The sequence below is a fragment of the Parambassis ranga genome, chromosome 18 (genome assembly GCF_900634625.1).
Source record: "Parambassis ranga chromosome 18, fParRan2.1, whole genome shotgun sequence".
Lineage (NCBI taxonomy): Eukaryota > Metazoa > Chordata > Actinopteri > Ambassidae > Parambassis > Parambassis ranga.
The window spans coordinates 6,457,683-6,481,129 of record NC_041038.1 but is presented as its reverse complement, the minus strand read 5'-3'; the positions used below and the strand labels follow the sequence as shown (position 1 = coordinate 6,481,129).

The 23,447-nt window shown below is 39.9% G+C and overlaps 1 protein-coding gene across 11 annotated transcripts in view; it reads right to left on the bottom strand.

Annotated features, from left to right (window-relative positions):
* Nucleotides 1-23,447, bottom strand: part of col25a1 (collagen type XXV alpha 1 chain) — a 124,178-nt gene that overhangs the window by 51,220 nt on the left and 49,511 nt on the right. For all 11 annotated transcript variants that reach the window (XR_003672155.1, XR_003672154.1, XR_003672158.1 and 8 more), the window contains exons 3-4: nucleotides 3,689-3,733; nucleotides 233-240 (exon numbers count right to left, since the gene is read on the bottom strand). Coding sequence is in view for 6 of the 11 variants with exons in the window: in XM_028429535.1 (XP_028285336.1) it covers nucleotides 233-240; nucleotides 3,689-3,733 (53 nt within the window). In the remaining 5 variants the exon portion in view is untranslated. The remainder of the gene's footprint in view (nucleotides 1-232; nucleotides 241-3,688; nucleotides 3,734-23,447) is intronic.

Genomic DNA, 23,447 nt, shown 5'->3' with positions numbered 1-23,447 from the left:
TCTACTCCCTTGTTACACCCTTATGTGCTCAAAGGACATGCATCATCCTGTGATAATGAGAAAAATACTAATTTCCCAAAATGTCAAATGATACAAATTGTTCCTGACTTCTAACAGTCAATTACCTGTTAGCAGAACATGTGTTTTACAGTCATTAAAGTCTACAATAATTTCTTTGTGTTGTACTTTTACCTTCTCGTGACCAAAGAAGATGTGGAGCAGGCATACTTACAGGAGGTCCTAAAAGGGAGAGGAAAGAGTACATGGTTAGTGTGTTTCCAATCAGAGATCAAACAGATCATCAATATTCCACTGAAACCACACATCCAAATAACTAAGAAGGGCAATCAGCCTCTTGCTGAGAATTATTTCTTTGTGTGACAAAGTGTTTCACAGAGACGCATCTCCTGCAGTGATGCCTTCACTGACTCCACAAAAACATTCTGCCCTCAGAACAAAAGCTTCCTATCTGTTTTCCATGCAGTGAGGCCAACAATGGCCACCAAGCCTGGTGATCACATTTGACATTTGTAAGTGGTTCTGATTTCACTACAACAAGGGCTTGTGCGCTTGTTAAAAAATCCCCCACGTTTTTGCGAGGTGACACTCGTCTTTTTCCCAATTACTGCTGCTCAAAGGACCGTGTGCCAGCGCACCTCAGCGCTACACAGAACCCTGCAAATCATTTTAGGTCTTTAGGTTCTTATTAAAAAGGTACCCAGCTGCTTTAACCCTGAAGAAAAGGTTTTTTTTTCCTCCTTTACAAGTCCTATGTCCTTGAACTGTTCTTCTTCATGACCAGTGCAAATGGCTCCTACAGCTGGTGTGTTTAAGGAGCCGTGTGTTTGAGGCACACTGGGCTGCACTTCTTTAGCGTTGTTTTATGGATCGTTGGGTTACAGTAGACCACTTAGGTTTTAATAAACCTGCTGCACTGTGTGTCCCACTGTGGGAGGAGAATGGCTCAGAGTAAGTTTTTAAGCAATTATGGAAAAAATCAAAGAAAAAAAGGTACAATTTCCTGCAGACCATAAAGGGCACCTCTTAGGTTTTATGGCTGACAACTAGCACAAATTCTTGATGGCTTTAGTTAAACCAAACACAGTATTATATAATCCATGTAAAATTAAATATTGGAGTGTGACATCATGTTAAATAATGCATCCCCAATGCTCCATTTTTGGTCCGTCTCCAAGGCCGAGTTTCACTTTCTCTTCTCACAATGGCTTTTCTAGTCATTTCCTCCACAGCCTGCTTTAACTGAACTGATTGGCACAGGTATTATGTGGGGCATGTTCCCATAATATTCAAAGTTATTGTTATGCTCTTAAATGACTCAAAGGTCACACAGCAGCTGCAGCTGAGATTGTAAAAAGTCACTATTTCTACAAAAAAAGCAGTTTTTTTTATTCACACTGATTCACCACCGTGAGGTTAAACTGCTGCTTCGTTTGAGCATCAATTTGCCTTTTTGTGAGTAACAAGTCCTGATTATTCACATACAAGTTTCCTCACATAACCCCCCCCCCCAACACTTTCCAGCCTTGACCACCTGCTGAAACAGTCCGAGACTGTGGCTTTCATTGCTACAAAACCTTCTTCATCCTACACTGTCATGCCACACTTTTCCTTTCCATACGTTACAGGTAAACAAACAAGACTAATCCTAATAGAAGTGTCCCATTCATTTTAAATTTATAGGTAAATACCACTGTGTCTTTTTCCTGTTTGTTCTCTCTGTCAGTCGCAGCCAAGTCTGGGAGAAAGCTTCTCTCTCTACCTTTGTAAACTGCAAAACACCTCAGCATGAATTTGTAGAAACGCGGCAGCTTAGTTACTTTCTGGTTAAAGTGAATCATGAATTAAATATGCTTCCCTTCAACATGCACCAGTGTTGAGAACTTAAAAGAGAGGCAGAACTTAAAAGAGGAGGAAATTGGATTTGCCGAGGGCTTACAGTGCAGAATTCGGTACGTCTGTGCCCTGCAAGGACTGGATTTTTTTTTTCAGTTGTATGAATTATGTCTCCTAAATATCTTTTCAGCTTTGCTACTGTGAAACACTTTGACACAGAGTGGAAATGATGCAGCATGGTGCCATCACATGTTGGTCTGAGTGTGCCTGTGGGTGTCAGGCTGAGTAAACTCTACTTTTTAACTTAAAAAATAAAATGTCTAAGCTGTAAATGTAAAAGGAAATAATGAGCTATGACTGGATGCTAATATGCAGAATTAAACTTTAATTACAAATGTTAGCATAAAAACCTGTTAACTCGTTAAAATTGTCCACAGAATGTGATGAAAAAACAGCTCCAGCTCAGAAGAAGATGCTATGGCTGGAGAAATTGTACAGTACTAATAGGAGTAAACTACTTGTTCATCCCTATTAGTCTGTTAGACAAAATAGTAAGGACTGTCATCCCAGTGTTTCCCCATTGTCCCCCCTTAATAGCCCACTTTACCTCTTCTGTCCAAGAGATGAGTGAATTGTTTCTGTGTTTCCAATTGATTTGTCAAGAGGAAGCTATTCACATTCTCCACATTTGCTCTGGCTCAACAGAGAGCAAAAAAATGTCTATGCACAATGGTGCCATTTGAAATGGTGTATGTTGGCACAATGGATGTTTACTGGAAAGTAAACAAAGCCTGGCGATATTTCAGAACTGCAGCCAGCTAGAACATTGAAATGTTGTCTATCTGTTATTTAATTTCCTTTTTATTCATCCTCCCTTCAACATTACAGCGCAGGAGCCACAGAAATGTATTAAAACAGGATAATATGAATCAAGAAGTAATATAATCTTGGATACTCAAACCGATTAGGGTTAATTCCTGTGACTTTAAAAAGAAATGTCTGGACATGCTGGTGAAAGCAGCAGTGTTTTTTCCCCTCACAGACGCTGTGTTTGTTTCTCAGGCTGTGAAACCAAACCACTTCCTTATTACTCTACCTCGCTAAAACACAGGACCGTCCTTTGCCCTGTCTCTCCTCTAATTTGTTTTTACAAGAGCAATACTGTTGCACCAAAAGCGTGCTCTGCTGCACTCTGCTCTCAGACTGTCGACACACTCCAGAGCCCATTATCACTTTTGCTATCAGGTGGACGGGGTGCGGATGAAGCCCCCCCGTCAAGTACATGTTCTCGCTGTGAATTCAATTTGTGGCGACACTTTCCGTCAGCGCACAACATGTCCCTTTTCCAAGATACTCCAAGCTTTAGCCTGGGCCAAGTTTCAAGAGTCAGCTCAGGATAGAGTGCGTGGGAGAAGGGAGGGAGATTGGAGATACATTACGACAACTTATTGCTGAGTTTGTGGAAGCCAATAAGCGTGGGTTAATAAATGTACTGAAGCTGAACATCATGCCTGGAGTCAGCGCTTGGAGGACTGGTGTGTCTCAAAGTTTTGACGTCATCAGCTTCGACAAGTCCGGGCATCACTTTTGTCCCTCAGTTTCGCTGTGAATATCTAGTGTTTCCATGGCGACTGAAGCTCAAACAATCCATGTGAAGGCCGAAACCACCAGGCCACTAATTACACATCTATAACCTATTTTGGCCTCCAAAGATATACAGTGTACTTTTACATGATTGTAAGTGCAGTGTGATTTGCTGATGTCCGACCGAATTATCCCTTAAATGTTTCTGGTTTGAGACTACTGTGATCCAAACACACACAAATGTACATACCAGGTTCTCCATTGCGGCCTCTTCTTCCTCGCTTTCCCGGAGGTCCTGCAAAAAGGAGAAGAAGAAGAACAATATAATACATTTTAGACAGTAATTTGATTGTCTTATTGTTTGTGTAAGTTTCATATTCTGCAAGGATTCTCACAGTAAAACTGCCCACCGCTACAAAAATATAGTGTTTGGACAATAAACACCTCCAAATCCCAATGTTAGGCAAGTATTAGGAATAATTTGAGGTGGAAGAAAGAGACACACAGACACAAAGGTGCACTTCATGCTGTCATTTCTTTCCCTTCTTCTCCGGGTTTGCTTTCAGCACGGATGCCCAGGTTTTTAATTTGTTTATCTAGACAGGGTTTTCCTGTTTGCCATTTTCCTGTCAACACTATCATGCTGCTAAAGCTCAGCTGGAGAAGTAAAACAATTACACGCTTTGTCAGCTTTTACATGTTGGAAACCTTGACTGAGTCATAATGTGTGCAGGTGAGCGCCGCCTCGCTCTCTCTGGCTGTTGTGAGGGCTTTGAAAAGAAACTGTGAAACTATTGAAGTAATACAACTTCTCATATTCATCTGTACATGTTCAGAATATGAGAGTGGACAACACAAACAACAAAGATTAGGCCACTACAGGAAGTTCCTGCTCAATTCTTCTTCATAATGGCAGTTATTTTTTATTTAGTGAGGAAGCAGCCAGTTAGATTAAAGTTGTGTGCAATGCATTTATCTAGTGTTGCTTACTTTTTGATACATGTATAGTTAAAATACAAGCTAACCAATTTATAGGCCTTAGTATTTCCCATGCTATGTCGCTAGTGATGGGATTATTTGTATGCTAGCTAGAGTTTACTAAGTAAAAACTCACCATCACATCATTTATGGTAAACTAAACTTTAATTAATGAGCCATCTAAGGTTGGCCAGTTGGCTGCAACTACTTCATAATACATGAGTTTGTTGCATTGTTCGTAGATTGATTGCAGGCAACTGATAGACCTGCTGTCTTTTCAGGTTGCTAGCGAGCTAAAGTTAGCAATGTTGCAAAAGCTGGACAAAAGCACAAAAAGGCTGATCCCATGATGTTCAAAGTAGTCTGAACATAATATACATAACATGTATGTACATAACTGGGTACATAATTTTTTTGCATATATTTAGTTAATTGTTTAATATTGTACTCTATATTATACTTAAATTGAAAAAACTTGACCATTTAAATGTGAGGGACTAATAGCTTTGTCAAGCCATAGTTTGAGATTGGTACTTGGTTCGTTCCACCTTTTAGGAGTCCACAGTCAATGGAGTGGAACCGTGCTTTTCTAAAGAGGTTTTTTCACAGCTGGAACGTGAGCTATGTCATAAAACTAGTATAAAAGGTGCAATTATTAATTCTCAGCATTTAAAAGGAGAAAATCCTACAATGACCAAAATCCTTTGCAATGTGTTCTTTCTTGTGCTACTCCCCTGAGGCCTCCACAGAAGAGTGCACCCAGTTTATGCATTACTGTGGAGAAACCAGGAAGTATATTCTGTAGTTAGAACTTCAGCCTGCAATCTGCAATCATCTAATCACATTCTATGGAAGGAATCTTCATACAAGAGGTACAAAATTGGTGGTATCGCCCTTTATAAAGGAGCCATCACAATCACAAGATTGGAAATCAACAGAACTGAGAGCACCAATCTTCGCTGCACAGAAAGTATCCTGCTTCAAAGTCAGGCAGTGATAATACTCTGAGGAGTCATTATGCAAATCACTTTGAACACTCTTTTCGCCTGTATTCAGTCAAAGAATTGCATTTAGTCGTCATGTTGTAGAGGTTTGAGATAATTACAGTCTTGTAATGGGGTTGATGAACAGACTGCACAGCTCCACATTAATTGCCTGAATGTCAAAAGTTGCTCCAAATGACGACTTAATGACACTAAAGCAGGAGAAACCTAAGGCTAAAAATATAAAATTATATAAGGGATGATAATTATTATTAATCTACATTACCACTGAACTCCAGCCTGAACATTACGTCCCTGCTCTGTGTTTACATCTATAAACCTAGAAAATAAAAGCAACAAAATAACACTGAGACATTGTAAATTTCTTGTACTCCCGGGGTGCAAAACGCTGGATTATGTTGCACAACTCTTTTGCATGATGCTCAGCCCTCAATTTGATCCCACAGTTTGGCTCAGCTTCTCGACTCGGCTCCTTTTTTGAACCGCTTCCAGGATAATGTCAGGCGCTGCCAGTGAAGGGTCCAGGCAGCAGTTTAAAGTATGTAACCACAGGTGGAGTTTGACTCTCACTTTACTATGGTTCACATCAACCATGGTTTCTCCATAGGTTTATTTTGTAAGGTTTTAACAGAAACAGAAGTGGGTTTACTGCACTTGGCACTCACTTCATTACTGCTTACTTTGAAATGACACTCGACACCTCTGAGAGGAACATTCTGTATAACGATACGACATCCTCTTGATTTCGGTGGTATATTTTTTGACAGCTGCTAAGAAAACAACTGACCCACATGGGAACTGGTGGTCCAGACAAAATACCTTACATTATATTCAGATATCATCATGAGTCACAATATTCATCACAATATTTTTCATTCTGATTACAGACTGTAAGGAGAGATAGCCATACAACCCTTAACCATACGAGTAACACAGACAGACTTACACACGCCAACGAAAATATTTCAGTTTACGAACCACAAATGAAAGAAAAACTTAACAACATCTATAAGCACCAGTCACATGTATTTAAATTTCCTCTGACCGCTGGTCACAAATGAAATCAACAGAGCTCAAACTTGATCCTGTTTAGGCAAAACATCAGACTTTTTCTACAAAAACCTTGCCTGCTGTTTTCTCACAGCATCCAAAGTACGGTCATGGAACAATGGTTTCAGAAAAAAAAGTGGCAAAAATATGTGGTCAGGAATTTCATGATGGGGGTCAGTAAGTACGAACAATCTGTTGAAATATTTTTCAGCAACTTTTGAGTCTGAAAAGTTAAATAAATCAAAGTAAACTTCGAGTCGGACAAAGATTCTGGTCAGACATAACAAAATGAATCCCGTGGTGTGTGTGGTGTTTTTACATTGTATTATTTGGTGGCTTTTGTAGTTTAGAATGTAAAAACCAGAGAGAGAAAAGGGATCAATTAAAGTGTGGTTTGGCTTTAATTTTAGTTGTTGTATGGATGGCAGTGTCAATAGGTCGGTCACTCTGTCACTTTGTTCTGGATTTTTCAAATTTCCATGAAAATTTACTGGATAGTTGTTAAGATATGTCAGACATCCATAGTTTTCTGACATCTGTCTCATGGCTTTGATGATCTTCTGACTTTCTTTAACCAGCATGCAGTCAATGAAACATTCTTAGTCCTTATTCACTTCAATTGGTTATTTGCTACAGCTATAAGGGCACCGGCTCTGCATGCCAATCACAGATTCTGAAGCTATCTGTGCCTGCAATAGAGCATGATGCTAGCCTTGGTCGCTAGCATAGTTTCAAATGCTTCCTTAAAAGAGGAGGCCATCTATGTAAAATTGGAAAAAACCCCTCTAAACAGAGGAGGAGGGCTGAGGCATCAGCTCTCACCTGTTTACAACTCTGTCCTTTCACCCCTTCCTAGCAGACTTCACTCCCATTCAAACTCTAATGTTAACTAGTCCTGCACATGGCCCAGACAGTTTCTGGATGTTACATTAACCAACCAGAGGGATCTTAGTCATGTGAGTTTTTGCAAGCCACTTTGAAGCCACTTGGGGGAGTGGAGAAAAGTCTTCAAAAAACAATCCTCAATTCCAGTTGCCTCGATTTAAACTCTTGGAAATGACTATGACCTGGATGAATAAGAGCATCCACAGATATATTCCTTAAAATGCAATGAATTCAAATCCAAACACAGATACACAGTTTAAAATAATCTCTGATGTATTGCACAGAATAATGGTAGTATGCAGTGTAAAACTGCACACACTCATTTTGACCTATCAGTGTGAATGTGTGACACCATGTAGTTATTCACATGGCAGCAGTGATTTTTGAAAATAATTGCTGAGATTCAATGAACCCTGTAACATCAAGTCATGTGTGAATCTGACTGTTATAGATTGTGACTTGATTGGCACCAAGTTAGCCGTAAGAGCAGCATGAAACCATCAGTCTCAAAATTTATTCCTCTCCTTGCTTTTCCAGGAACGGTCACAAAACATGAGATTTTCATCCCACAGAATGTGTCTGCGCTCCAACATACTGATAGTGGTAGTCATTTGAATGCTATTTGGCACAAAGGAATCCCACGTAATTTGCAGCGTTGGCTATGTTGTTTTTGAATAATTCCACTCATGTTCATTGTTGTTCATTACAACATTATTTCAAAGTTACGCATTGCTTGACATAATAAACTTCTTCTTTAAACTTCATGCAATTGAGACACAATTGCCTTTTAGAACTACTCATCATCCATAAAATATTGATTGGCCCAGAGCGCTGTGCCTCTACTTCTTCTTTTTCCTTCCAATCAATCAGTTTAAAATGAACCAGGCCCGGCCGGACTCATTTACAATACAAGCATTGTTTCAGAGTTTGATATACATAATCAGACCACTCAAAGCTTCTCTCACAAAGTAATACAGCTATTCCTCAGAATAAAAGTCAAACCTGCGCCAAAAACAGCAAACTGGGTACCAGCTCCGACCTCCAAAGTAAACCAGGTTTGAGGAGAGCTGGATTCATTGTAAGCCCTTTCTTTGCACCTTTCTAGGTTAGAGTGAATAAATTCAGATGTTTTCTGAACCTGCAGTCCATACTCATGAGTGAACTGTCATTATTAGTGAAGATTAGCATTTCTGATCCCAGACACTTTCTTTGTCACTTGCTGTGTGCGCTTTTATTGCAAATTATGCAAAAACAGTTCTTTTGAGTGATTATTAAAATATGTCAGTGGAAACAAAACCTTAAAATCACACAGTAGGACGCTTTGCACCTGCTTATTGAAATGAACAAAAAAAGCAGTTCACGTTTGATTCATTTGTTTTCTATGGCTCACTTTTAGACTTGTAAACAACCAGACTAATTTATGGATACCAAAAGCACCACACACTGAACTTACTGTTTACATATGAGTCATAAAAATAGAAGGTCCAGTGTGAATGTTTGGCAGAAGTGTCACTGTGGTACAATACTTCCAATTGCAATGTTTTTTTAAAACTGACATGAAATTGTTTTGGTTCAGTTATGGTAAATTTTACACCAAGGATACAATGTGACACCAAAGACAAAGAACTGTTGTATACGAACAATTGACTCTATAATACCTTATAAAAACTGTGCCACATGTAAGGGATGATAAATACGTTTGTAGCCTGAGGTGGGAGGAGATGATTTGAACTCAACCAATGTCCTCAATGGTGACAACCGCCATGTGGACATGACACCAGACTGCTGCCTCTTTTCTACGATGAAGATGGGGGTCAGCGGTCCCCATTTTGTCAGTTATGATGACATCATTGTAGCTGTTTTGCATCTTTTGTGGAACTCCAAGGACTTGTCAACTTATATATTTAGATATACTTTACTGCCCTACTAAGGTTCTCTAGAGGAAAATTAGGGTTCCAATTCTAAAACCTTCACTAGAGAAACTGGAGACAGAGAAAATTAGTCTGTCAACAAATCTGCTGATGTCTCACCAATCCTACTGGGATCAGAAATACTTTATTAATCCCAGGGGCCAATATTTTATTGTAAGGCCAATATCTGCCAATGTGTTACCAATAATAGTGCCTATGAGTGACGGGCTTACCAGCACCCTGCCATTTTTATTATACATACACACCCTAAACATGTAGTCATGGGTTCCTAATTACCACATACATTAGGCCACATACTTATTAATCACCTCTTGGAAATACTACAGAGACATTCTTAAGGTGGCTCCAACAAGTTTCAGAACATCAGAATTTGTCTTAAAAGGCACCAATGATCAATGTCTTTACAGGGATTCCAAGATTTAGATGATTTAGTCAAAACAGACTTCAATATAGTTCATTTAATCCCACAACATGGATGGATGAGTTTATTAAACCTGGCAACATTTGGGTATCCAGGTCAACGGAACTAAAGCTGCACAAAAGCTGGCTTTCTACTGTACAATCATTTTTTACTTTACAAGTACATTTTTGTGGAGACATCTTGGCAAAGAAGAACACGGGTTTGATCCAAGATCCTTATTACTCCGCATGACAATGAATAAATCAATGCATAAAATGCTAATTCACGGAACACTGCATCCACTGTCCAAGGGAAAAAATGGAAATGTAACCACTATTTTACAATCTGCCTCGTCCATGAATGTCACTGCTTTCTTCATCTATTGTGAGGTTGTGTATTGTTGTCAGAAATATGAATTGCAAAAAAATCTAAAAGCAGAGCCATTATGTAATGTGTGCTCTTTTAAAAATCGACAAGTCTGCAATTTGACTCCACTCAAGAGCTGAGTGTAAAACCTGACAGGCATGAGCGAGGATAGCTTTTAAATATTAATCATGGGTGACTAAAAAGAAGATTTTTTTTCCATTGAACCACTGCACTGACCTCTGAGGTCTTTGAGGTTACACAGATGCAGTTTGGTGCATCTGCTTCTCTCTGACACAAACACCCAGTTCAAACTGCTCAACAGATAACACTAGGACAAGATAGATGAAGATCTGGACTGTGTCTCCACCAGCTTCAGACCTCTCGAGGTCATCAGTCATGGGTATCGTTGAGTGAAAAAGGAAAGTCCCCTCAAACTTGTGACCCTCCAAACTGGCCTGCCGGAAGAGAAGCCCTTGTACTCCGCCTGACCTTAACTACTTTTACTAATCCCTTAACTTCCTCAAATGCTTTCCATTTAAGAGAGATGGAGCAACCGCAGGCAGTACAAAGAGTTTTCTTCTCTTGTTAAGGATCTAGGACCTTAAATGCACGTACTTAAATTAGCATATCATTCCCTAAATGTCTGAAGCATGACCACTGGTCCAAAGTTAGCTCATCTGACACTATTAAGATGGTATAAGTAAAGCACACAATATATGTAATGGCTTTAAAGGAGGTCAATGAAAGGTTCTTTAAATGTGCTGCACTTGCACACCTATAGCAGTTTTTTTGTTATGTGTGTGTGTTTGCGATTGACCTATAATGAGCTTTCACTTGTGTCACTGAAAGTTCAACTCCTGAAAATTATAGGTACATTTCCAAATGTCGGCAATCTGATACAAAAAGCAGACTACAGCATGGTTAGCATGTAATATTATGCCTTTTCAAAGAGCTACCCTATTATCAGAACTTGTTTAATGGCAGCAGTTCTTCAACTGGAGCCATGCTGTTTGGATTATTTTTCTTGCAAGCCAACAGGACGTTACGGATTGCACTCCATGCAGGTATAACAGTTTGTTAACGTGTTTAAAGGGGGAAAAGCTACTAGCCTGTAGTGTTAAATCTGCACTTTCATTGTTTTATCAAAGAGTTTCTGGCACCATGATATAAACAGCAAAATTCTGCAGAGGAATTCAGGGGCCAGTTTTAATTTTCCCCAAGACCCACATTTGAATCGCAACCTGACCTAGAAAAACAAAGGATATTTCACATTATTCTCCGATTCAGTGACATATATCTTCATTATCCTTATTTCCAACTGCACTCAACTCCTATGCAACAATTTCCTGAATAAATATGATGATTATAGCCATTTCCTAAACACTTATTTGCAATTATATTTAATTTGTTGCCCAGAAAAGAGACCATTGTGTCTGATTTTTACATTCACTCACTGTCCACCCATTTTGTCACCGCATAAAATCCTCCGTAGACACAAACACACACACAAGTTTTAATGCCAGAGCTCTGACAAACATCTATTTCAGCTCTAATCAACAAAGAACAACTTTGTATTTCTGTATAAAAAATGCATTATACTAAACAGATAGACGTGTGTTTACACTGCTGCAAGACAGCATGATTAGTTAGCAGGAAATTTACAGTAAAGCAAGACATCTCACTGATTAGGGCCTAAATTAAATCTAATGAACAGTCATGAGGAGTAATGAACAGGGACGCCTGCTTCACAAACACTAATGAAACTCAGCTCTGTCCTTTCCAATTACACAGCGCCATGAAAACACAGAGTGGTCCATGTCAGTGCTGTTATCATTATGTTCAAGTAAAAACTAATATCAACAGGGCACATGTTAATGCCTGAAAGCCTTGAGACGTCACCCTGCAGGAATCCGAATCTAATTACATGAAGCATTAAAACCCAGAGAGCGAGAGTCATTTAAAAAAAAAAATGGTAATGATGCATGATGCTTTCTGTAAGCATCATCTCACTTGGTAGTGGTCGGACAGTGTTGTTATCAACTTTCTCCAGCCATAACTGGAATATGGCAATCATGTGGGTGTATGTGTGTGTGTGTTCTTCGCTGTGTTTGTCCAGATGCCAGTTATCAGTTCATTAAACCACAAGTCAATCCATTAGGATGCGAGGAATTGTCTGTCACCGCAGGCTCCATTAACACTGCGTCAAGCAGATTGAGACTGGTATTAAAAATACATCTTTCTCTGCACTGCAAGAAGTAGACTGTTGCACTAATTGCAGACGAACTAAGTGTTTTTGCACTGGAGAATGCCTGCATTGACTGATAGACCTGCTACCTCTAAACAAAGACACACACATATTCATACATGCTGAAAATCATTACAGAACAAGCAGCTCTTCTGTAATTATATGTCACACACACAGAAGACAAATGACATACGTCTGGCAACCATGCATGGATCATCTACGCTTTTGCTCCGGTTCAGTGTCAAGGCTGGAACACTCCTAAGGAGGAAGCAGGGCCTTGGAGAGAGCCTTTTCATCACCTTCAGAGATCAATGTGTTTTCCTCTGGCAACAGGCTGAGAGCTGGGATACTTGAGACCCACCCCGTGAGCTGCACACTGCAATTATCTTCCCCGCAGTACTGACTGCGGTCGTGATGGAAGCAGAACACACTCCCTGATGAGGAGAGGTCAGTAATGAGCCAATCGATCGGCCAAGTCCCATCGCTTTATGCTACGAGTTAAATCGGCACAGGCGGTCGTCCTGATGGCTCTATCAGAAAGCTTCATCCTGTGGACATTTCTCGTAATATAACCTACGCTTGCATGCGAGGGAGTGTCACTCTATAATCTTTTAACTATACAATTTCATGTCTTGAAAATGAAAAAAGGAAACACTAAGACAAGCCCAGCTTGGCTTGGCCAGGCTGAAGTGTAATCCACAGTGGAAATTAATGGTTTCTCTTGAGTGTTAACCAAGTTATATCTTGGCGAACCCCCTTCGGATAGCACAGCGGCTAAGGAATCTGCCAGATAGATAAAACCAAATTTAATTGTCATGACAAAGTGGCCATCTAAAGCCAAGTGTCTAGTCAACTTTCATTGAACTATATCGGCTTCCACCTGTGCTCCATGGGACGACTGTGAGGTTCCCGAAGCATGTTAACAGACCAGAGCTGAAAGGCCAGAGTTGTGCACGCAACAGGATCACATACTAATAAAAGACCAACATTTAACATTTAGCAACAGTTAATTAATCGACTGAGAGGGAAAAGCAACCTCAGCCCAGTCTCAGAAGCATTGATTAACCACAGTCATAGGCTGATTTAAGCTCCTGACTTGAGTACTCTGGTAATCAATCAATAATCCTAATTAGACTATGAAATGCTGAGGTGCAGATGCCAGCAAGTAAACCTACATTTATAAGTCACTTCAACATAATGTGGTTTGAATCTTTATTTAACTCATGGGCATCAGCCAGAAGATGCTTTTGAAGCTTGCTATGGGTGTGTTTGGTGAACATTGTACCAAGCATACTGATGGTGGCATGTGTAGTATCACATAGACAGACCTGCATATGTGTGTCCTTCTTCTGTGAGTGGCTCAAATAGTTGCAATAACATTTCTGCGACTGGGACATAAAGTGCATGAGCAGCATCAAATGATCCCTCTCTTGTTCAAGTTCAAATGAAACACTTTTATCTGTGTTTAAGACCTATTGGATGTGCTATTGGATGTCACGTTGAAATCATGTGTAACTCAACACCTGCTGCAAACGGATGACGTGCCTGCTGGCTGACCTTATCGACATCGACGATGTGTGAGCCAGCATGCGCAACAGGCGTCTATGTCTGAGGTGTGTGTGTGCGCGTGGTTGGATTTAGAGACACGGAGTGATATAATGTGCAGCGCTGGGCCACAAACTGCCCAAGTACGGTCAGAATAGTTCTGTTGAGGTTACTGGAAAGGCGCCAACTGTATTCATGTCAAAAATGTTATTACAGTACTCAGATATTTTAATAGACTGGGATACAGTACAATCCATCCATATACAACTACAACAAAGTTAAACAAAAACGTATTGTTTTCAAAAATCAGATTTTTTTTGGTATTATAATGAACAAATACGATCACTGTATAGCTCCTATACATTCTGACCCTTGACGTGATGTGAAAAAGTAGACGTAATATCTTCTAGTCAGGGATGAACTCCTTATAATAGTAGCCACAAAATGGTGGAGAAACTTGTTACACATAGGAGAATATTGCCATTAAAATGAATTGTCTAACACGACCCATTTAGAAGACTTGCTAAGTGATTGGATCAACCCTTTGTCCAATGCTCCAGCCCTTCGTCTGACAGTCTGACAAGGTGGATTTTTGTGTGAGTGTGAGTGTGAAATAAACCTAACTGAGTTTTTCTGTGTTGAACAGTAAGAACAAAAGTAAGACAATAACAACACACTCCACGCTCCAGCATCATAAGGTAGAGTCTGTTTCCTCCTACACAACCATACGTGTGACATTGTGAAGCCTTGGCAATCAATTAATTTAGTGGTTTTAGTTCAAGGATGAGGTGAATGTTATATTCTTTGGGTTTGGAACTGTTCAACAACACCCTGGTCAGCAAACCTGCAATTTCATTTGTACACAGGAGCTATCTCCTATTTGTATCTCCTTTGATCTGTCGTCTGGCTTTGAGCACAATTTTGTTCTGTTTTTTCTCCTCTGCTGTACTTTGTCCCTGCAGCTTCCAGGGGCTTCGCTTTCAACTTATCAGCCAACCTCGGTGGTCTAAGGCGGGTGTTTACTTGAGCGATGACTGACCCTTGTTGGATTATTCCTGCAACAGTTTGAGCACGCAAGCGTGACGGGTACAGGCTCTTATGTCATAGATACCCTATCTTGTCAACGGCAACAAGGAAAATATATTATAGACAGGCTGTGAGGGGGGTGGGCTAGGAGGGGCAATCACTTAGGAGAATAGAGGGATGATAGATTTAGGAGCAAAATGGAAAGTCCAGAGTTTAGAGCAAAGTATTTTTGATCCTGTTGCATGAAGTTGTTGAATTCACTGCTCGTATAAAACTCCACAGTCAGGGCAGATGCTACGGTTGTTACATTCCAGATATGCCGATGACACTGTACATTTAAAGACAGCTGAGGGACCCTTTTATCATCGGAGATGAAAGAAAGAGCACGGCTGCTGTAATTAACATCAGAAGCTAGAATTTCATCAAAATAAAACTGCTCCAGTGAACTCCCCACGCTGCCCCTCACTAAAAATGAGTGCCAATTTAGCCCTCTGCTGGGCACACACTTTAAAAAGACAATCCACTTATTTTCATTCAGCACTCCACTGATTCATAAAATAATGGCACAGTATGTCAAATTAGCTGCAAGCATATAGGGAGGCCTCATCTCACTGGACCTATGGTTGCTGACAGATATGGGACACCACAGGTACCAGAAGCAGCATCTATCAAACAAGTAATCGTACAAATGCACAATAGCTGGCAGGATAAGTGGGTTACATATCAACAACACATCAGATATGACAAAAATAACCTGACTACACAATTTTACGGTTTTCCTAACCGCCCTGAATAAACACAGAGTGTGGATGAGCTCTGGGAGAATGCTGAAAGCTGTAAGTGTCTCCCAACCCTCAATGAGTCCTGAGTGGAAACAAAAATAAAGTGTCATCATCGAGCTGTCAGCTTTAGGATCTCTGAGAGTTAGCCAGCTCACAGTTTAAATATTTCCAGAGGAAACTCCTCTAGATGCTCAGGCATGAGCAACATTCCTCGAAAAACAACCCCCAAACAAGTCAAACAAGTAAATCAAAACCAAACACTCTTATTAGAGATTATTTCAGACCACAAATCATCCGAATCTTTTCACTACAGGCTTAAAAGGATGGCTTACACTTAAGAGCAGATACATCAAAGAGACAAAACATGCTGCTGAAGTGCAATTTGTTTAAATGAGCCAAACTTTCCTGCAAATGCACAAAGATCACGTTTGTATAACCTCTGTCTGTTTTCCTATAAGGAAAAAAAAACACCTTCAGTTACTTTTGTGAGCCATTAATTCCTCTTAATGAGGGCAATTTTTTCACAAAGCACTCAGTTCCTAACAGGCTCTTCCTCCAGAGCTGAGTCATAGTCCACCACACACACCTCGCTCATTTTTACTGTGGCATGTGGTGTAAAAGCAACTTCTGGGGACTCTTATAAACAGGTTTTAAAGTTAATACCTTGAAATGAAATTGCACAAAAGCCTGCACGCATCTCTACCCAAGATACAAATAAACACAGGAAGGCTGAAAATGATCTGTATATAAGACCACCAGGTTTTACTTTTGTTCATTTATTTTCCTCTTTTTCCGCTTGGGGCAAAATCATTGCTATTAAATAAACTACTTAACGTTTGTGGAGAAATATCCTTGTTACTTACTTGGATGTAACATGAATGTGAACCTGGAGCCAGGACTCACTTAGTTTATCTTAAGGGGAACAGCTAAACTGGTTCTAGGCTTTAAAAAAAAAGGCTTCCTAAGAGCACAATGAAAGCTTAAAGAGGTCTCTGATGATTGCCTGGAAGTAGTCAAAGTGGCAACAAGACTCCAGGAACAACCAGATATGATGGCTACTTGTTTGTGTTTCTGCTGTTGTTAGTCTTTATGCTATGCAGCCTTTGCCCAAGGGGAAACTTCTTGGAGGAAAACACAATAGTGTGTTTTCATAGTATTGGATAAATTCATGTAATTCTTTACTGCCAGGCATTAAATTATGTGTTTATAGGTGGTTCCGACCAATCAGTACTTGCAACTGTGTGGGTGTTTTAGGTGTGAAAACAAAGAGTTCAACAAAGGTGGTTCACCGGATTATAGAAATGTCCACTTAGAGAACAAAGCTAAAACCAGGAACTTGGTCAATCTATAAATGCATGACTATATTGATGATAGTCAATATTGTCATATTCGATGATGAAGCCTGAAGCCTGCAGTTCCCCCTGTGGACTTCTAGAGGCTGACTCCAAAAATGAGTCAATCCCTACAGACTCCCATATTAAAATGTCTTTGCAGCAAAAATAAATACATTTACATAATGTGGCAAGCATCCAGAGATTAAATATTTTTGTAACTGTATTGATAGCAAGGAACATTTTGGGCATAAGTGACAGGTGGGTGCTGCCTGGCTGCTTCTACTCCACTCTCGCATCCACCTTTTTACCTGTATTTGAATTAAACAGGAGCTTAGGCAAACTATGACAATGCTGCCCACATTCTGTTTGGTATCACATTGCAAAAATGTAAAACACAGCTTCAATATAACTATAACAAAGTGACCGTAAATTAATATCATCTAACTAAAATGTCAAACTATTTCTTTAAAGTTGATTTAAAATCAACCTAAAAAATAATCAACAAAAATCAATGAACAATGCTTTTGATTATGAGGCTTTTTATAAGGCGTATCTTTCCTCGCCAATGAGATGAGATCAATCAAAGATCAACTTTAGATCAATCTAAAGTTATATATATATATATATATATATATATAACTTTATTTGATTGAATAACTTTATTTGATTGATCTCATCTCATCTGGCTATCTGAGGCAAAGAGCTTTGAGAAAACATGGCACAAACTCTTTATATCCCAGCTGTGATATTGACATCACTAAAGACCCCTAACTGCGGTAAGTAAAACCAACAGCATAGACCGTGAACCACCGCTTTCATGCTTTGAGACACATCAGACACAGGGCACACGCCACCATGCAAATATAATAAAAACATTTTGGAAAGCTTAACGTAATATGAGGAAATGCATTAGTGTAATTGTATTAACCTAAATATTTGGTACTAAATAAGATACCGAAGTGACTCGCTCGTCAAGCTAGTGCAAAAAAAAAAAAATTAAAATCATATGTGATGCCTGCGGGCTGGTTCTGAGATTAACAAAGAAACACAGCGGCACCGTAACACAATGCCACATGAGAAATAACTGGAGGAGATTTTTCACCATCCCTTGAAGTTCCAGAGAAAAAACAACAAAGCGTGTTTTGAAAAGTGTTCAGGCAAAGTCCTTGTGCATCATCATGTTTCCTGCCTGGGTGTCAGTCAAACTGACCAAGTCAAAGGTGAGAGGAGGAGGAGGAGAAGGAGGAGGGGAGCTCATCCTCTTGGGATGGTTTGTAATCCTTAACCTGTAGTTTCAGGTGGTAGGGGGACCACAGTAAAGCTGGTAATGGGGGCCCTTCATTAGAACACATTGTTCTCATTATGGGTTTTTGATCCTGAAGGTTTTTCAGAGCCCATAGTAACAAGTGGCCTCACCTCTTAGCCTTAGATATTGAAATAAACACCCTTCCTCCTATTTATACATTGCATAAGTCTGAAGTATTACATAGTATTTACATAAGCACTTTTTAATAAATATTTAAGTGGGCTTTCCTGTGATTTTACAGGAGTTTGGGGGAAAAGCGATAAAACGGTTTGTAACCAGAAGGCTGTCAGTTCAAATCCCCAGACTGTCTATGAAAATACAGTATGTGCAGTGAAAGTAAATGCTCTCCCCTCCTTCGCTAACTAATTTCAAAGTTCCCCTGAGCGAAGAACTTAACCCCCAACAGCTCCAGTGGAGCTTCTCAGCAGCCTGATAATGGACTGTGTTTTTACTAGGCCAGCTTGCAGGTGAGACTACAAAATAGATTGCTGCTGACAGAAAGGGAGCATGCTCAGTTGATTCGACTTTTATAAAACATCTTCATTCCTTAGAAACAGGGGCGGAGTGGGCAGTAAAGTCAGGTTTTACTAATAAGGGAGGGCTGCTTGGCAAATTTTGTTACATTTGTTTGTGGTTTTTTTTCAAAGCTATTTTTATAGAACAGATGTAAGAGTGACGTCAAATTTTCTCCTCAACTCTTTGCAAAAACAAAAGCATGTGTATTTCCCAAGCTGTCAAACTATTAGGAAATAATAGCAGGAATTATGAACATCACACAAACTGCCATAGTTTCACTGTATGACACTAAATGGCATTTCCAAATGTTGGACTCTCATACTGAAACATTTCCAGTAATGCAGGATGTTTAAACAAAATATAAAATAAGCAGGGAGGGCAAGGTGAACCACGGTAAACATGGAAAGTGACTCAGAAGTCTTGGGAACCAGCCTGCATGGTAATTTGGAGGACTACTTGCATCCTCAAATGATTTTTGTACACCAGCTATTTCAGCAGGAAATGGGAATAAAACATTATAGGATGTGGCAGGATGAACTTTGTATATAAACTAAGGGGTAATTCAGGACATAGAAACTTATTTTTGTGTTGTCTGAGAATATTCCTGACACGTTATTCTTTGCATTTGTTCCACTTATTGGGCTTTTAATGAGTTCATGAATTAAACAGAATTCAGGGTAGCGAGCACCTTATTAGTCAGAGTTCAGCTGGCAGCCTTACAGAACAATCGGCCAAAGTCAGAGAGGTTATGAGAAATTTACAGACGTTTTAAATTAATCCAGACAATCATCTCCTTTTACATCTTCCGTAATGAGCGAGATTATAGAGGATCAGGACTCTGAATCTGTTCTGTTCCTCCATAAATCATAAGAAGACACGCAAGATTCAATTAGTCCTGCTCGCTTAACCTTGGCAGCACGGAAATTGCACACCAAACCAGATACCCTGAGCGCACTGTGAGAGGTATTTACAAAAGAGATTCAAGGAGGCAGATTATACCAGTGAATGGCAAACAAACTAATAACCATGGCCAAAAAGAAAAGGAGTCAAGATTGTTATTAGATACACATTGAACAGAACCAGCAGGGCAGAAGAGGTGCTCTCGGTTAAATGGCTTAGAAGAGGGACCTGGATGCCATTTTCAGGCCACCCGTTTGTTGGAGTCCAAACCAAAGGAGAAATCCTCCAGCATACAATGTGGCTGTTCCTAGATGATAAAATCTATTCTTATTTAAAGCTCTACAAGGATCCAAGAATGCATGCTGTTATGGATTACCTTCATGGCATAACAAGCCACCACACACACACACACACACACACACACACACAAGTCTTTTTCTGCATTTTTAATGCTCCGGTTCATTATTTATAATCCAAAATAAGTCTCTCATGTCTGCACAGCATTGAATGTATATTGCTGTCACCTTTCACAAAGTCTCCGTTTAATCAAACTACAAAGCGTCAGGTCGCTTCATTTAAAGACAGAACTAGGCCGCAGATAATGACATTGAGGAAACATTTTGGGTGGAGATCAGATTTAGGTTTCTGACCAAAATAAAATGACATGCACTGTAACTGGCTTCTCTTAAAGTCTCCCGTTGTTCCAAATTTCCACGCTCTAATGAAAATGGGAGTAGACAGTGGCATATGCATGTTTCCTTGTTTACAGTAAAGGGAACATCAGAGAGGCCACACGTGACAAACACACACACTTTCCACTTACAGAAAGTAAACGGACACTTGCTTTGTGCATTGTAATAAAGAGGGAAACAGTCAGAAATGGTGCTTTCTGACTTTTATTTTAAATTATGCAAACTTAGAAAGTACAGACACAATTAGTATTGTTTGAATAAGTAAGAAAACTTCATGCTAATACTGGACAATGCTACAGGAGTGGAGCTGGCTTCACTCCTGCAAACAGGGCACTGATTGTAGGTCTGCTGAAGTCAATTACTCGTTCGAGTGGCAGCATACTGTTCACATTTCAAATGCCATGTTGCGCTGTTTATTGCAGCTTACGTTCCATGAGAACTTGCACTTTTGGAAAGCACATGAAAGGGGAGGCGATGCGTTACCCTACTCCCAAAAAGAAGTTCAATTACTTGAAGCCTGCATGTGAAGACCTTCTGGTCCAAATTCAGCACCAAGCCATCCCTGACAATTCCCTCTGTAATCTATCAACCTCTGGAACCGTGGGATGGTGCATCTATCTGGCTGCCACACTACACCCCGTTCTCACAATGCTTGTCATGCACGGCTCGTGCTGGTGCACGAGTGGCGTTGTCATGCGCAGCTTGGTTAACCGTCTGTGATGTTGTACATGTAACACCTACTCTGGCAGTCTGCTTTTTTCCACAAGCGCCACTTTATCAATCATTACTGGTAGATCGCCTGAACAGAGGCCCTCACCAGTAATTTTGGTGGATTATTTTGTGCATGCTAAGGCGGCTGTGATTTACGTAAACACTGATCATTTACAGATGGACATTATTAAAAACAGGTGACGGAGAATTCAGTTGAACTTCAAGAGGCATTCTGCTACACAGAATTATGTAAATAATGTAAAAATAATATTTCATTGTAACATTGTAAATTCAAATTCATCATCATTCTCAAGACTTAATGTCAGTTCCCATGTGGAGCCATTACTTTTTTGTTTTCTTTTCAAACTTGAGTGTTTGTGTCTGGACAGCTCTAGACACAGAAAGACACCTTAATAACTTTACCGCAATTACAAAGAGTGCAGCAATTCAGCATATCAAACTGGTGTGGCTGGTTTGAAGCCTAAAATACAGTTGCTTAGATTCAGACAGCTTGAATTGCAACACAAATGGATGCAGACATCTCTGTATTGGAAAATCCTAATATGACAGCCACATCTTGTTTTTTTTCCTTTATCTTACTGACTAATTATGCCATTTACTGCTGGCTGTCAACAGGCTCCTTTCAACTCGGCTCTGCCAGAATTGTCAGGCCTGCGTGTACCTTTGTCAGATTTTCTGACCCTTATTCCAGCAAACACACGCACACACTCTTCTGTGATTCTAATGAATGCAATGTGCTGATCAACTAATTACCACAACAGACAGGTGGAAAATGGAAGAGAAATCCCAAGGGTCTTCAAATTAAGTTTGGAGATTTTCAGTGAGATATGAAAGGAGTTAGTTTCCTCTTTTCACCTGCAGCCAGCATTAGCACATTGGGTGTCTATCTACATGTTCTTCAATGCTGCAGCTTTGGCCAGAATGCATTACCATAGCCGGGACATATTAACTCATAGCAACAGGGACTCATATATTATTTAATATGCTGTTACTATCTACAAACAAGATTTAAATGACGGTGACATTTTAAAGTACACATCAAGCCCCTTGCCTCTACTGATAAAAGTACCAGATTCTTACTGCATGGTGAATAGCATCAAATATGCACTGTGAACTCTCACTACTGCTGATCCACCATATGCCTCAATCTGCCCCATAACTGCTCGTCTTGCTTCTTCCTGCAGCTTGATCCACCATATTCAAAGGTTTTACCATTTCCAATAAAGCTTGGGAATCATTGTGGAGCTTTGGCTTCAACCCAAGTGAAAAGTTCTCTAAAGCATGTACACAGTGGAAGCAAAAGGCTTTGTCTCCCCCTCGTCTCCCATACCCCAGTTACAGATGGTGAGACCCCAGCTTGTCCCCTGTGCCAAGGCTCTGCCAGGGAGGCCCCTTTGATAATGAGCCTTACACACTATTTACAGCCACACTACAATAATCCTGCAACAATGGTTTCCACATAACTTTTAATTGAATGGGTCTTTATGGGCTGGACTAGCCCTGGACCAGGCTAATAAGTGGCCAAAGTTTACCTCATTGTTCTGTGTGAGCACATTTATAAGCTTTTATATGTGACAAAGAGCATATATCATCACAAAAGGAGCATATTAGGTTAACATAGCTTTGTCTGCATTACTGTGTGTGACTTTCTAGCAGCAGACACTGCCTAGCTTAGCTTACAGGGTGGCCTAGCTAAAGAAACATTACATTTTCCTAAATGTCAAAGCCTTTTTAGCACCCTGTGTTGCCTACATGTTAGCAAATTCTAAGTGACACAGAATTACAGTAGCTTAAACTGACTAATCTGTGTAGTTTTCTCATTCAACCTGCTAATGTTACATTGCATTTACATTACATTACTTTTGCCTTTTCTAAGCAACAATAACCAATTAATCGTTATATATATGTCTGCAAAAAAATCTAAAGTGCTGCGGTTTTGGTTGGGTCTGTTCCTCATTCACTAACATGGGAAATCTATATTGGAGCCAACCACCAGTCAAGCTGTTTTGGCCTTTTGAGTAGCTGTCATGTCGTCTATGACATGCAAAACAGAGGTTACAGCTGGCTAGAAAAGCTAACTGCTAAGGTGTTTCTCTTCATCTCATTTGTTTAGTCTTGCTAAAAATTGTAGTGAGTCGTCACCTAGTTAGAGCTAGCCCACCAGCTTGTACTAATGATAAGCTAAAAGCTGAAAAGCAGCTGGCTATATGCTTATATTTGCTGACAGACAATAGTATGATACTTATGTTCTCCTTTAACTCATCAGCAAGAAAGTCATAGTTTATTTTCACAAAATGTCTTAGTCATTTGAAAGGCT